This window comes from Sus scrofa, chromosome 1, assembly GCF_054392235.1.
Source record: "Sus scrofa isolate SSC_HxYL_T2T_F1_AM1 chromosome 1, Sscrofa_HxYL_maternal_Yorkshire_Landrace_v2.0, whole genome shotgun sequence".
Lineage (NCBI taxonomy): Eukaryota > Metazoa > Chordata > Mammalia > Artiodactyla > Suidae > Sus > Sus scrofa.
In genome coordinates, this window is record NC_139383.1 from 44,507,094 (window position 1) to 44,523,932 (window position 16,839).

At 39.7% G+C, this 16,839-nt stretch overlaps 2 protein-coding genes across 8 annotated transcripts in view; both read left to right on the forward strand.

Annotated features, from left to right (window-relative positions):
• Positions 1–16,839, forward strand: part of PHF3 (PHD finger protein 3) — a 1,103,753-nt gene that overhangs the window by 313,009 nt on the left and 773,905 nt on the right. The window lies entirely within an intron of this gene.
• The window catches only part of ROS1 (ROS proto-oncogene 1, receptor tyrosine kinase), a 124,234-nt gene that overhangs the window by 93,434 nt on the left and 13,961 nt on the right, over positions 1–16,839 (forward strand). For all 7 annotated transcript variants that reach the window (XM_021089103.2, XM_084958253.1, XM_021089108.2 and 4 more), the window contains exons 38-42: positions 3,502–3,566; positions 4,557–4,686; positions 10,814–10,911; positions 11,134–11,337; positions 12,318–12,452. In XM_021089103.2, coding sequence (XP_020944762.2) covers positions 3,502–3,566; positions 4,557–4,686; positions 10,814–10,911; positions 11,134–11,337; positions 12,318–12,452 — 632 coding nt within the window. The remainder of the gene's footprint in view (positions 1–3,501; positions 3,567–4,556; positions 4,687–10,813; positions 10,912–11,133; positions 11,338–12,317; positions 12,453–16,839) is intronic.

Here is a 16,839-nt window from a genome sequence, read left to right on the forward strand (position 1 = left end):
TGGCTACAGAAATCACATTTTTTTTTCCTATTTCCTACATAAAATCTGTTATTAGCAGTTATCTCTGAGGTTACTAATAGCTAAGACCTGGAAGATAGTTTTTTCCTTCAAATATACTATAAGAGAACTGGGGTGCTAAGTGCTAGGGCAGATAGTAAATATTTCAGGCTTGCTGGCAAGACAGTCAGCTGCAACTATGCAACTCTACTAAATCAGCCATAGTCAATATGTGAATGAATGGGTGTGCTTGTGTTCCATTAAAACTTTATAAAAAACAGACATTGTTTAAAAAATTATTTTTAAATTTTTTTGCTGGATCTTTTTTTATTATAATGACTTTAATTTTTTTCCCATTATAGTTGGTTTACAGTATTCTGTCAGTTTTCTACTGTACAGCATGGTGACCCAGTTACACATACATGTATACATTCTATTTTCGCACATTATCATGCTCCATCATAAGTGACCAGACATAGTTCCCAGTGCTACACAGTAGGATCTCATTGCTAATCCATTCCAAAGGCAATAAACTGCATCTGTTAACCCCAAGCACCCCATCCACCCCACTCCCTCCCCCTGCCCCTTAGCAACCACAAGTCTATTCTCCAGGTCCATGATTTTCTTTTCTATGGAAAGGTTCATTTGTGCCATATATTAGATTCCAGATAGAACTGATATCATATGGTATTTGTCTTTGTCTTTCTGACTTACTTCACTCAGTATGAGAGACTCTAGTTCCATCCATGTTGCTGCAAATGCCATTATTTTGTTCTTTTTTATGGCTGAGTAGTATTCCGTTGTGTATATATGCCACATCTTCCCAATCCAATCATCTGTCAATGGACATTTGGGTTGTTTCCATGTCTTGGCCGTTGTGAACAGAGCTGCAATGAACATGCAGGTGCACGTGTCTTTTTCAAGGAAAGTTGTGTCTGGATATATGCCCAAGAGTGGGATTGCTGGGTCATATGGTAGTTCTATGTATAGTTTCCTAAGGTACCTCCATACTGTTCTCCACAGTGGTGGTACCAGCTTCCATTCCCACCAACAGTGCAGGAGGCTTCCCTTTTCTCCACACCCCCTTGGGCATTTGTTCTTTGTGGACTTATTAATGATGGCCATTCTGACTGGTGTGAGGTGGTATCTCATGGTGGTTTTGATTTCCATTTCTTTAGTAATCAGGGATGTTGAGCATTTTTTCATGTGCTTGTCGGCCATCTGTACATCTGCCTTGGAGAAATGTCTATTCGGGTGTTTTGCTCATTTTTTTCAATGGGGTTGTTGGCTTTTTTGCTGTCGAGTTGTATAAGCTGTTTGTATATTCTAGAGCTTAAGCCCTTGTCAGTTGCATCATTTGAAAGTATTTTGTCCCATTCTGTAAGTTGTCTTTTTGTTTTCTTTTTGGTTTCCTTTGCTGTGCAAAAGCTTGTCAGCTTGATGAGGTCCCATCGGTTTATTTTTGCTTTTATTTTCTGTTGCTTTGGGAGACTGACCTGAGAAAACATTTGTAAGGTTGATGTCAGCGCATGTTTTGCCTGTGTTCTCTTCCAGGAGCTTGATGGTGTCTTGTCTTATATTTAAGTCTTTCAGCCATTTTGAGTTTATTTTGGTGCATGGTGTGAGGGGGTGTGTTCTAGTTTCATTGATTTGCATGCAGCTGTCCAGGTTTCCCAGCAATACTTGCTGCAAAGACTGTTCCCCCCCCCCCATTTTATGTTCTTGCCTCCTTTGTCAAAGATTCATTGACCATAGGTGTCTGGGTTTATTTCTGGGTTCTCTATTCTGTTCCATTGGTCTGTCTGTCTGTCTGTTTTGGTACCAGTACCACACTGTCTTGAGGACTGTGGCTTTGTAATATTGCCTGAAGTCTGGGAGAGCGATGCCTCCTGCTTGGTTTTTGTTCCTCAGAATTGCTTTGGCAATTCTGGGTCTTTTGTGGTTCCATATACATTTTTGGATTGTTTGTTCTAGTCCTGTGAAGAATGTCATGTGTACTTTGATAGGGATTGCATTGAATCTGTCGATTGCTTTGGGTAGTATGGCCATTTTTACACTATTAATTTTTCCTGCCCATGAGCATGGAGTATCTTTCCATTTCTTTACATCTTCTTTAATTTCCTTGATGAATGTTTTATAGTTCTTGGCATATAAGTCTTTTACCTCCTTGGTCAGGTGTATTCCCAGGTATTTGATTTTTTGGGGTGCAATTTTAAAAGGTATTTTATTTCTGTGTTCCTTTTTTAATATTTCATTGTTTTTATACAGAAATGTGACTGATTTCTGAATGTTAATCTTATATCCTGCAACTCTGCTGAATTTGTTGATCAGTTCAAGTAGTTTTTGGTTTGAGTCCTTGGGGTTTTCTATATACAGTATCGTGTCGGAAATTTTAATTTCACATAATTTTCATGTGTTCTGATACAGTTTTGTTAAAAAAAACTTTTTTGGAGCCATTTAAAATGTAACAAGTTAATTATATCTTGATAAAGCTTGAAAAAATAAAATAAAATGTATCAACTATTTTTAGATCATAAGCTGTGCAAAAATAGGTGATAGGCTGGAATGGGTCCAGTCTGTAGTTTACTGACCCCTGTACTACACAGTTATTCATTGTGGTATATTTGATAAAATTTGCGGGAAGCATTGGATATGATCTCATATTTTTATAAAACTTTCTTTGGTTAGGGATGATGAATCTTTTATATAATTGAATAATATCCTGATCACTACTTTTTAGGAACATATTGCTTTGAAAATGGGCTGCACAATCAGAAAAGTTGGCAAAATTATCTCCACTTCCAATTGATAGCATTTAAAAGTCTTTAACATGGAGTTCCCATTGTAGCTCAGCAATAAGGAACCCAACTAGTATTCATGAGAATGCGGGTTTGATTCCTGGCCTTGTTCAGTGGGTTAAGGATCCAGTGTTGCTGGGAGCTGCAGTGTAAGCTGGGAGCTGCAGCTCCAATTCATCTCCTAGCCTGGGAATTTCCATGTGTCATGGGTGTGGCCCTAAAAAGAAAAAAAAAATTTTTTTTTAACATACTTTAACCTAAACTAGTTTAAGCAAGTGTTTCTTTTTCTCACAGAAGGTGACTTTGGTGCAGTACTGTGTCAGATCAGAGCCAGCACACCTGAAATTCTCTCAGCTTTGCACATGTGTGGTATCTTATGGTCCCAACTTGGTTGCCAAAGAATCAGGCATCCTATCTTCATTCAGGTCATGGAGAGGAGGATGGATAGTGTTAGATGTATACGTTCAGGAAAGTAAATGTTCTTCACACATCTCTCTCCCTCTCAGCAGTTTTCCCCTTAATCTCATTGACCAGAGCTGAGTTATGTGACCACCCCTGTTTGCAAGCCAGGCTGGAAAATTGGAGAACACTGTTTTCATGATGAGAGTGGATATTACAAAAGAAAACAAAGGTTGTGTCCATTAACCCACTGAGCTCAGAGAGACGACTGCTGTGCTGACTCTTGGCTTGTTTTTATGTTGCACAGACATTGAAGAAGGGCTCTACAGACCAGGAGAAGATTGAATTCCTGAAGGAGGCACATCTAATGAGGTATCAGGGCAGCTCTGAAATAATTTTCCCTTGGTATGGGTAGGATGCTTTTACATCTGATTGGTAGATTTTTTTTGGGGGGGGGGAAGAGTTCTTTTTTTTTATATTTTTAAAATTGTTATTTAACATTCAAAATGACCTGACATAACAGATCATGTCCAAAACAGACATGACTGAAGTTTAACGGGAAAAATACCTGGGATGACAAATATTCTATAAAAGTCAGGCTTCTGAGCCTGGGCACAGGCAGTCCTCAGGCAAAAGGTATTCCTTTCTTTTCCTTCAGTAAGAAGCATATTTTGCAAGGGATTTCTGAAGCTGTTCAGCTTTAAACATGCTTATGTTTTTCTAAATGTGTGATAATGGGTCCAGTAGACAAAGCAGGGGGAGAGTTCTCTTAAGTATAGTGACATCAATGAAAACATCCCTGGTCTTGATAAACTTGTCTTCAAGGTTGCAGTCAGTTGATGGTCATGAAAACTACTCAAATACATCTTAATACACCTTGAGGCAGTGGTCGGTGGAGCCCCCAGTTGTGGGTTCTGATCATTATTAGATGGGGACTTATTTGCTTTGACCTCTTGAGAAAACAGTTGCAGCCAAACCTGTGTCTGAACTGTTCCACTGAAAGGGAGAGAGTATTTCATGCTTGTCATGATCAAAACCCATAATGTTTTAAAATATCTTTTGAAGAAAGATACTAGTTCAAATCACTTTTTCTTCCAAAACATAAAATACTTAATATAATGGTCACTTCTAAAACTCCCCCTATTCTGTCCACATGCCTTGGCCACTAGGGGTTGCAGTGTTACCTCTGCAAGGCAAGCACACAGCCCGCTTCTTGGAAAAAGAGGCTGTCATTTATCAGAGGGAAAAAAATCAAGGTTTTGCAGGAAACCAGAGATAAAGAATTGCTCTGCCCCATAAAGACCCTCACTGGGACTTTTGTCACTAATCATGTCATCCTGCCTGTCTCTTTCCATCTTTTAGCAAGTTTAATCATCCCAACATTCTGAAGCAGCTTGGAGTTTGTCTGCTAAACGAACCCCAGTACATCATCCTGGAATTAATGGAAGGAGGAGACCTTCTTACTTATTTGCGAAAAGCCCGGAGGACAACAGTAGGAAACAGGGTCCCTGGTGTTAGTTTTGTAATGCAGATGACCTGTGTTTTCCTCTTAATTTCTTATTTCAATAGGCTGATGGTTTTGGCTGATGGCAGAAACTGAGAAGACTTCTGTTGAAAAAATTCTTATATTTTCTTCACGTTGGATTAGTAAAACTCCAGCCCTGGGCTAATGTCTGGCATTTTCAGCCTTTCTTAGCCAGTTTTTAGCATCTAATGGAAAAATAGGTCCTTCCCTGCCAGAATCACGTTTTCTGGAGAACAGAGAGTGTGTGGAGTTTCTCGGTACATAATCTATCTGCCTGTCTGTCCCAAATGATACTTCCAATCCATATGTTTTTACTGAGTAGTCTTATGTGGCCCTTCCCAGTTGACATTTCTGTGTGGATTTTCACAGGTGTCTCAAACTTCTTTTGGCCAAAGCACAACTCTTGATTTCACGTGTTCTCCTTCATGCCATCCATCCAGTTCCTTACTTTCTCTTCCTACAACCATGCTAATAGGTCCTGTCGTTCTAGGGTCCTGCTTACAAAATGCAGCCCCTTCCATCTCTCTGTCTGCCCGATGCCTAAAGTAGTGCCCCACACAGGGTGGGCACTGCAAATACTGTGGAACATGTGGGAAATGAGGCCCTGGGTGTCGGCATCTGTGGAATCTGTGTTAGATCTCAGATGAGAAACACCTGAGACAAAGCAAGTGACTAAAATTTAAATCTGTAGTTTTAAAAATTTTGGTTTTTATTCCTTTCGAAGTTTACGTTATATGGCTAAAAAACTGAACTCTATGACAAGGAGTCCCATGCTCTCTCTGTCGCATCCCTACATTCTAGGCCTCTGCTTGGTCCTTCTGGGTTTGCCTCTGTGGCCCTAAACACTGCTTGTTTTGCAGCACAGTGAGGTTTCAACCTTGGGGGGAAATCTTCTGACTGGCTGCTGTGAGAGGCAAGGATTTAACCTCTTGCTCAGGTACCAGCCCAACCCCACCAGCTCTCCACAGAGACAAACATTGTTTCCCTGTCCTCTGACAGACATCCCAATTTGCAGGTAAATCAGCGCTGCAGATTTACATTACGGTAACAATCTTAATTGTTAAGTTACTTGAATACTATCATGGTGGGTTTTTTTCTTCAGTAGTTTAACAAATGCCTCTTTTCCCCCCACCCCCATTTGCTGTTTTCCATTTCCCTAAAGTCTTTGAAGGAATTATAACCCTTTTCTCAACATGGTTAAATAAATCAGATATTCTACTTCTCACAGTTTTTTTCCCTCGGATACTTCCCTCCTGGAGTCAGTACAGGTGCCTGTCCTCTGGGCATCCACAGAGCTGTCACCTAGGGGTTTCCTTCACATTTACCCCGATAATTTCCGTGATGGACCTTTGTTTCCTCAATTTCATGACTTCTCTGTTCTGTTTTAGAAAAGAGAAAGCACGCAAGGAAAAAAATCTTTTTTTTTTTTTTTTTGAGAAAATGTTCTTTTTTTCTTCCCTCACTTTTGTTTAATAATTTGGCTGATTTCGAGGTTGAAAATTTCTTTTCTTCAAAAATAAATCTCTACATCTTTGTTTTCCAGCTTCTACAGTTGCCTTTTAAAAGTCTTATGCCATTTTGATTCCTGGACATATGATAAGTGACCTGCTTTTTGGCCTCCTCTTGGAAAATTTTAGGAACTTCTTATCTGTGGTACTTTTTACTCATCTGGACACTCAGCCTGGAAAATCACCCCTTTCAGTTCTGGGATTTTTTTCACATTATGTCTTTGGTAATAAAAAAAAAAAACCCTCTTTGTTCCCTCTACTTCCTTGTTCTAGAAATCCTATTAGTTGGATAACAGTCAACCTGTTTTATCTTTTTCTTTTTTTAGCTGTTTTCGCCTATGTCCTACTTATTGTAATTTTGCTCTCAATTCTGGTATATTTCCCAACTTTTTAATAGAATTTATTAATTTAATTTCCCACAGACTCATTCTTATATTTTGACTGCCTCTTAATATGTTATTCTCATTTTTCCATACATGCAAAATTTTCTTTCATCTTTCCTAGGACACTAATTATAATTTTTAAAGAGTGTTCATTTGCTTCCTGCATTGTCTTGACTTCCTTTTTTCCTCTTTGTTCTGGAATCTATTCATAGTGTGAGAAGCTTTTCTCAAATGTTTGGTAATTTGTGGCTTGTCTTCATATTTAATAGTAAGACCTAAGAAGCTGATGGGAGCCTATGTGTCTGCAGCTTCCTTTTGGTTGTTAGGTGGGACCCTGCTGCTCTGTTGGGGTTCCCTAATAAGGACATCTGGATGCCTTCCTTGGTATATGCTAGTTTCCCCAGAGAGGAATCTGCTGGTCTCCTGCCTGGGCAATAAATGCCTGAGCCTCATTCAGAGGGGCGGGGAGAGACTGGAGCTCTCAGGGCTCAGAATGAAGATGTTCATTTCATTCCTTCTCCATTTTCAGCACAGTGCTTTAGTATGACTTGTATCTTTGAACTTGGAGATGTTCTGGTTCAGAGTGTGTGTATGGGGGGGGGCTGTTTGTGGGTTTTGCAGATGAAAACCTGCTGTGGTGGGGGCATCTAGGTTCTAGTTAGCCCTTAAAACAAACTTTTAAATATTCATCCTGCTTTCAGTCCTGCCCCTCACACTTGCATTCAGACATCTTTGCTCCCTTCAGTTCCAGAGTGTTTATGGTTAGTGTTTATAGTGAAAAACATCATTGTCTCCCCGCCTGCAGGCAGCCAGCTTTCATTGGCTCTTCCAAATGACCACGCCTCCATCTGCTTTCCTTTCTCCAAAATGTTTCATTGTGCTCTATTCTCCTGACCTGTTTATCCTCATGAGATTATAACATTTCCTTTATAATGTCATTTGATTAAGGTTTGGGGAGAGAATGAAACTAAAATGCATAAATTCATTTCCCCATCTTTAACAAGAAAGTTTCTCTGTGGGTTTTTTGTTTGTTTGTGTTTGTTTTTGCTTTTGTTTTTTTGGAGGGTTAGAGAAGAGACAATGAAGATGGATTGAAAGAACTCATGGAGCGTCTTTTCCCAAATAATTCTTATTCAGCTGGCATCCCACTGGTTATAGTGACTGGTTCTCAAGTGCACCTCAGTTCTTCTGCTGCCTTTCCGCTGGCCACCCAGGCAGCTCCCATGGGTCACCCTCACCCAACCGTATAGACAGGGTGCCCTTAGGTGCTAAGTGCCAGAATTAAGGTGTGGGGCCCACAGCGGAGCACCTACATCCTAAGTTCATGTGGGGCCAGGTGTCTCTCCACAGAGATGCTCAGACTTGCCACAAGTATCCTTCTCACCATCTCTGCTCCGAGGATGTTTTGTTGGGTTGAGTGCATAAGAAATGACTGCAACTGGATTTATAAATCTTAGTCTAGTCCTTTATTTTCAGGACCTCGGCTTCTGCATCCATAAAGTGGAATATTGAATCAAAAACTTTCTCAGGCTCTTTTTAGCTTTGATATTCTAAGATTGTATTACGATAGAAAAACTTCAAAAAAACCTGTTCTATCAAAATAATGCAAATACATAGATAGCCCAATACAATTCAATTCATCATATTTTTCTGGGTGTTTATTTTACGACAGTGGAGGATGTGGCTCTTGTTTCAAGGACCTTGCCACCAGGTAGGGTAAGTCATATGGGAATAACTCATTTAGGTAGAGAGCAAGAAGGCCCACTAGAATGGAGTAGAGGAGATACTACTGAAGCACAGAGGAGAGATGTGGGAAGACTTCACAGGGGAGTCTTCTGTTTGGGACACAACCAAGGAGGGAAAGAGAACAGTTTCTGAAACTTACACCCATATGAGTTGTGGAAGGCTTTAAGGGAAGACAGAGATGGGGATTCAGTGTGTCTGAGGGGTTTGTTAAGAGATGAGAAGTGGTAGCCCAGGGTAGCATCTAGAGGAGGCCTGACAGGGTGATGATACGTCCCAACAGGTTGTTACAGGGACTGTCAGGAGCAGGTTATAGTTAGAGATTGAGGCAGGTGGCATTCTGTAAATCTGTCAGCAGGGAACAGGGCACTAGCCACCGGAATGAAATTTAGGAGCAGGATTCTCTGCGAAGAACATCTTCATGAGTAGAGTAGGTTTTGCCAAGAGCAAAGCAGGGTCCCACTCACAGAGGAACTGGCTAACCAGCTGGGACATCAGCAGGGCCGCAGACACAGGCCATGAGAGAGCATCTGGTGGACTTGAACAGGGCTGCAAGGGATTGATTCTTGGGAGTAAGATGGAGTCTAGTTATCAGGTGTGGTTGGGAGGGACCATAGCAATGTTGAGTCCCAGAACATCAGGATTCTTCCTACGTTGAGGGCAAGACATGAACTTGTCAGGGGAGGCAGAAGGAGCAACATTTAAAAGCACTCATCTATGAGGAACTGAGGGATTTCAGGGTTGTGGATCTTTGAGATGCTCGTTGAAGGATGTGGATAGAAATCAAGAATAAGGGAGGGCATTCCAGGAATGATAGCAGGAATAAGGTAAAGAAGTTGAGAAATTCAGAGCAGGTATATAAGAACTGCTAATGACCCAGTATGACCAAAGCACAGATTGTGATAGGAGAAACTATAGAAAATAAATGGATATAAAAAGAGGCTGGTGTGGCCTGTAGCTGCCATGGTGGCCATGTTCAGGAATCTATAATGGACTCTATGGACAGTGGGTCACAACAAAGTGAGCTAATCAAAGCATAGGAGGCTGGACACATGGGAAGTTGTGGAAGCGTCCGATAGGGATGACAAAGGCTTGGAATCGGGCAATTGCAGGGAAATGATAAGGGACCGACAGTATATTCATATAGCCTCCAGGAAGGAACTTTGAATTTTTTCCATATGGTACTAATAAAAGCTTCAACTAACTTTTTTCTTTTTCTTTTTCTTTTTTTTTTTTTCTAGGGCCGCTCCCACGGCATATGGAGTTTCCCAGGCTAGGGGTCCAATCGGAGCTGTAGCAACCAGCCTACGCCAGAGCCACAGCATCGTGGGATCCGAGCTGCGTCTGCAACCTACACCACAGCAATGCCGGATCCTTAACCCACTGAGCAAGGCCAGGGACTGAACCTGCAACCTCACGGTTCCTAGTCAGATTTGTTAACCACTGCGCCATTACGGGAACTCCTCAACTAACTTTTTTCATGTAGAAATCATTGCAGCCAGTCCAGGCTCAATTGTATGTTTGTGCTAGCTCTCTTAGATGAGAGGAGTAATCTGTGACCTTGAAATAGAGTATTGCTAACAGTTCCTATGGAGCTTATATGTAGGCCAAGCCCATTGTCATGACTGCCATTATAGTGAGACATTGGGCCAATAATTAAACTAGTTAGCACTGATTAAGCTATCATTATTACTACTGTTTATTAAGTGCCTATTATGTATCAGCCAGATTACATATCTTGAAGCCTACATAGTTGATATTATTTTTCCCATTTTATGTATGAGAAAGTTGGTCAGTGAATTAAGCAATGTGAGCAAGTCCACACAACTTTTAAGAGGTAGAACCAGGTTTCTTCTTTTTTTTCTTTTTATGGTCACATCTGTGGTACATGGAAGTTCTTGGCTAGGGGTCAAATTGGAGGTGCAGCTGCAGGCCTACACTATAGCCATGGCAACACCAGATCCAAACTGCATCTGCAACCTATACCACAGCTTGTGGCAATGCGGGATCCTTAACCCACTGAGTGAGGCCAGGGATCGAACCTACATTCTCACAGAGACAACGTCAGGTCCTTAACCTGCTGAGCCACAACAGAAACTCCAGAACTGGGTTTTAAATATTGGCCTGTCTGACCTGACACCCTGAGATCTTTCTAATTAAGATTCTACATTGCCTCTGCTTACTAAAGACAGTCTTATTTATGTATATCTTGCTAGAAAGCATATATATTTATTTAGTTCTTTTCTTCCTTGTTTGCATTCTTATAACCATAAGTAAAAATTCCTTTAAAACTTATATTTATGTGTGTATATGCATATTTATGCAGCCAAAATATATATGTGTAATATATATGTGTATATATATGTATATGTGTGTATATATGTGTGTAATATATATATATGTGTATATATTTTGTGTAAACTGGAGAAGTGCCTGCAATTTTTCTTTTATTTCTTACAGTTTCATGGTCCTTTACTCACCTTGGTTGACCTTGTAGACCTGTGTGTAGATATTTCAAAAGGCTGTGTCTACTTGGAGCAGATGCACTTCATCCACAGGTATAGCAATATTCTGGATGCAAGGTTCTTATGAATATTGGCACAATAATCACCTGAGTTTAGGTAAAACACACAAGTTAATTAAGCATTTTCAATCCTTAAAAATAGCAATAATTTCTCTTAAAATCCTTCCTCTCTACATACCTGCTAGTGTTACCTGTCTGATCTCTGGATTTTTATTATTATTATTAGCAGTAGTATTAAATATGGCTTCTGCCATAGGGATCTGGCGGCTCGGAATTGCCTTGTCTCCGTGAAAGACTATACCAGTCCATCACGGATAGTGAAGATTGGGGACTTTGGACTTGCGAGGGACATCTATAAAAATGACTACTATAGAAAGAGAGGAGAAGGTCTGCTTCCCGTTCGGTGGATGGCTCCAGAAAGTTTGATGGATGGAATCTTCACTACTCAGTCTGATGTATGGTGAGCGTAATAGGACACACAGAACCATCCAATGTCAGAGCCAGAAGGGATCTTAAAAGGTCATATAGTCTAGTTTTTTATGTGAGAAAACGTAAGACTAGAGAGGTTAAGTGATTTACCTCAAGCTAAAGTGAAAGCTGGTGGTCAAGGGAGGCTATTGCTGGGTCTCAGCACTTTACACCCCTCCCTCCAATTAGTTTTGATCTTTTATCCTACTGGTGAGTATGACATAGCCTGTTACTCTTCAAAAGTGTAGAGGCTATGACTAATAGGAATTGGTACCTAATGTGTCCAAATGCCTACTATTTGGGGATGTTTGGTAATTAATTTGTAAGCAGACTTTAAATCATGTATCTCAAAAGGATTAAGACATTGGGGTAGGTTTGGAAATCTCTTTATTATTTGAATAGGACCCCCAATTTTTGCTTGTTGACCCCAAATTTTGATTAGAGCTTCTCAAAATGTAAAGACTTGCCTAATAACTTTTAAGCCAGACTGGACCTCTGCAAAATTGGGGATGAGATAAAATTGGCCTACAGTGTTGCCAGTTTTTATTCATGCCTTCCCTCTGCATGTTTACTAGCACACAAACGCAGAAAAAAAGGTGGAATGCTTTCTTGCTCACCCTAGTGTATTTGCATAATGAAGCTATGAAAGCCATAGGTAATAGAGGTTGGCCGTGCAGGTTCAGCCAGGGAGGAGGAGCAAAGCGTGCGTTTGTGTGTGTGTGTGTGTGTGTGTGTGTGTGTGTGTTCTCCACTAAGCCTTCCTATCAACTTTGAAGTGTTGCTAGTAGGCAGTTACATGTTCTACTTTTTCCTGGGGTCAACTTTTAAGTCTCCCATTTGTCTTTTATGGGGCCAATGATGCCAATCACAGAGTAGACTCTGATAGCCCCAGGAATAATTATGTTGGAAAAACTACTGTAAACATGATGTTTGTAATAAGTATAATTAAAGCAAATTCTTAAATATCCATAGGTCTTTTGGAATTCTGATTTGGGAAATTTTAACTCTTGGTCATCAACCTTATCCAGCTCATTCCAACCTTGATGTTTTAAATTATGTGCAAACAGGAGGGAGACTGGAGCCACCGAGAAATTGTCCTGATGATCTGTAAGTTAATTATGTTACCATAAGCACTCCTAAACCAAAAACACATGCACATGCAGTCTTATGCCTCACTGGTATGGATTTTAAAATTAAAACTGGAATCTATATATTTGTATATCCTATATAAAATATAAATTGATTGTGGAACTTAATTTACTAAATACATGATGGTTTCTTTTTATTTACTAAATACATGAGATATTTCACTTCAGAAGTAAAATATAGAACAGCACAATATCTTTATACTCTTGGATAAGTGAATTCCATTAAATAAATAAATGCTTTGTGTATATGTATGTATGTGTGAGTGTGTGTATAAGCACACAGTCATTTTACTTTGGAAGATCTGATTTGACTAACATCTTAACCTGCACATAAAAGGGTTCTATTAACAGGACTATATTGTTGAAAAGTTGGATTGCTTTTGTTGATCAAGCTGATATTGGGATATGGTACAATTAAAAATTATATCAATTGTTACCTATTTATGAACTTAACACGAAATGACTAAGTATCAGTGACTCTATCAAATTGCTCCTGGCAACTATTGAATTCTAATAGATTTGTGATCCTCAGAACAGTAGGTGATTTTGATTGAATTATAAAGGAGAAACAAGCCAAGTTATTTTGCTGGGTAATAATTTACCTTCTTGTGAGCAGCCTTAGCAGAAGTATCAAGTTTTGACACTTTTTCTAAGAGGTGTTTTACCCAAGGAGTTTTTAAAAGGTCACATAATCAACAAGTCTAAACTCTGTTATGTGCATGATACCATGTTAAGGACTGTATGGAATACAGAGATGTTTAAATCAGGGCCATGGCTCTTTAGCATTCTCATAATATATTTTGAAAGAAAAGACACACCCGGAGCAGTTGGATAACAAGCCAACATGTAATAAAGTGCTAAACTGTGTGGTACAGACAAGTGCAAAAGGAATTAGCAGTATGCGGATACACACCATGGTTGTATTGCCTTGACTATGCCGTGTTATTTAGAGGATTATTTAGACCAGAGCCAAAAGATGATTAAGAACTGGGCATCTTGTTTGGATGTTCTACTGGTGAATGTTTTTGTATTATTTAAATCTTCCAGCTAGAAGATTTGAATCACTTTTTGTTTCTGATTTAGCTTTCATAGCCTCTGGGATATTTATAGAAAGATGAGTTTTACACATATCTGAACAAGTTTGGTGGCAGTGCCTAAAAGTTTGCTTCATGACCCTTTTGGGACAGATGGAAAAAATTTTATAAGTCAGGGGTAAGAAATTTGAAAACCTTTAGTCTAGGGTTGAGGGAAAAAAATCCTTAGAACACTTAAGTATTAAATACATTTTTTTTTTGTCTTTTGTCCTTTTTTTTTAGGGCCACACCCGAGGCATATGGAGGTTCCCAGGTTAGGGGTCTAATTGGAGCTGTAGCCACCAGCCTACGTCACAGCCACAGCAACGCCAGATCCGAGCCATGTCTGCGACCTACACCACAGCTCACTGCAATGCTGGATCCTGAACCCACTGAGCGAGGCCAGGGATTGAACCTGAAACCTCATGGTTCCTAGTCGGATTCATTTCCTCTGTGCCACAGTGGGAACTCCTTAAATACATTTTTATTAAATAGCAAGCTAATCATTGTTTTGCTTCTTTTATACATCTATTGAACACTCAGAAAAATTTCCCCAAATTTCAATTGCACGAAATTTTCCTTGTGTTGTTAGAATTTTATCTGGCGTATCTTCCCCTCTGGGAGTAATGTTCCTCATTATAATTATGCAAATTTTTTTGGATAGGCACTTTAGGAATCAATCACCGAGTTATAGATTTTTTTTTTTTTTTGTCTTTTTGTTGTTGTTGTTGTTGCTATTTCTTGGGACGCTCCCGCGGCATATGGAGGTTCCCAGGCTAGGGGTCGAATCGGAGCTGTAGCCACAGGCCTACGTCAGAGCCACAGCAACTCAGGATCCGAGCCGCGTCTGCAACCTACACCACAGCTCATGGCAACGCCGGATCGTCAACCCACTGAGCAAGGGCAGGGACCGAACCCGCAACCCCATGGTTCCCAGTCGGATTCGTTAACCACTGCGCCACGACGGGAACTCCCGAGTTATAGATTTTTGATGGTGTATTCATTTATTTTCTTTGGGGAGGAGGGAGCTGGATAATTAATTGCCCTATTGTGGAGCAGAAAAATGCAGGTACATTGAACTTTGGTCTATCCAAATGTATCCAAAATTCAACTAGAAGGAAAAGGAAGAAAGAGTGCTAGTACCAGAAAAATATTCCTGATTATAAATGGAAAAGGATAGTATTCTGTGTAATTATTCAGTTGGATACATTATTGCTCAAATTTTATAAAGTTTCCTGGAAGCCAAAATTTCCATTGCTGGTGTTGAAGTTCATTTGAATGTCAGTAATTAAAAAGTAAACAATGCTGTAAGCCCTTCAAGGACTGCATGCTCCTCAGCCCAAGGAAGGGTTAACGATCCATGGCTAACCAGGGAGACAAGCTGTGCTAAGGAAGTGGAGCCTCAGCGATGCCATTCAATCTGGCCCTGGCCTTAAGTTGTCATGATAAAGATTAACTACTCTCCTTAGAGTACAGAGGGAACTGATTTTTATTTGAAGCAGTTCTCTGAGATCACAGGCCCAGCTTAGAGGGTTGAAAGTCTGTGCTGAGCCAGGCTATACCTTCTATTCACTGCATAAATACTCAGCACCTGGATGCACTCTGGGTCAGGTGAGCCCATAGGTGGCTACACTGTGCTCAGCTATTAATGGAATGTGAGGTTCAGAGCATTCCTGCCCTTCTTTCCATAGCCCAGTCCTCAGCATTCTCTTCAGCTTTCACAACAACCACAGCACTCTCGGAATAAATGGGATCAAAAGGCAATCTACATCAAGGGAGAGCTCTTTGGGGTTCTCTGACACAGAGAGCACAGGGGCTCTGGAGAGTCTCTCAAATGTAGGAGGACACAATGGGAGAACATTGAGGCTCACCATCTTATTTTTACACGATAAAAACACCGAGATGAGAATTGGGTCTTTCTGGGACTGGGTGTAATGAATAAGGGTGTTCTCAAAATCTGCATGTTAGGTGCTTTGCTTAAATATCCATAGAAACTCATCCCCTCCATACTGAAAGATGCCGTGGAGTTTTCATTTCTTGAATTTCAATTGCCTTATGAATCCAAGGACTTACTCCTAGAGATGAATAATGAACATGGCTAATGAGTCTTGTACTATTTTGAAAAAAACTGAAGCAAAGAGTAGTAAAGGGTTGGCATGGTGATGGGAGAATTTGAACCAGAACACTTAGCTCAATGAGCTATTTCAAGTATAACGAGTGAGTATCTGTTTAGAGGTAGAACAACCAGCCCAGGTAAATTTTAACTAAAAGCGAAGGACCTGTCAGTTTATTTAAAGTAATGTGGTTGAATATTTGTAACATAACTTTGTACAAGTATTTAGTGCATGATATTGAATAGTGACAAGTGTGTATTTATAAGGAAAGGCCCCTATGCCAAAAATAGAGAGTTGTTATTAATTTAGTCTGTATTTGTAAGGAAAGGCCCCTATGCCAAAGATAGAGAGTTGTTATTAATTTACCTGGAAGATGTAAAAAATGCATTTTTTAAGACTGATAAAATTTTAGAAGCCTAGTCATTTATTCCATTACCAGTTTAACGCTGTTTAAGAACACAATTCCTATTCTTTACCTTTAAATGACTGTTGCTTTACAGAACTCCTCTTTTATTAATCAGGGACAATTCCTTGCTTATTTGTACTTGGATAGTGGGAGATAAAGCTTTTCTATACCATCAGATCATATATTTTTACCATCAGATCATATATTTTTGCCATCAGAGAATTAAGAGTAAAGATTGGATTCAATGTAAATTAAAGCCTCAATAGATGAAAAATTAAGAGTATCTGTTTAAATAACCTGTAGAGGTTAAACAAGATGCTCAACTTTTGGAGAGAAATGTAAGCAGGTGAGGTGCAGAGTGGTGAAGGGGCAGTTGTACAGACCGTTTCTCTCTCCTCCCTCCCTCTTCCTCTTCCTTTTTTTTTTTCTTTCTTCTCTCCTAAACCATCTCCATTAAGTGTCTTGAATACTTCATAGAATGAGGTGAGTTATAAATTAATAACCTAAACACCTCATGATTTAGAGATTTTGTCTATTCTTTGACAATGTCTTGGAACCACAACTTTAGTTTCAGAAGGGATAGGCTTCCTGTGGCAAATTTTACTTTCTCCTCTCACCTCTTAGGACAGCCCTTAGGTTGGTCATCAAGATTGTACTTAATTATTGATTTAAATTGAATATCAGTTACATGATATTATTTCAAAGTCTAATCATCCTTGAGTTCTTTCTATCATTTGTTTCTAAATGCCACAG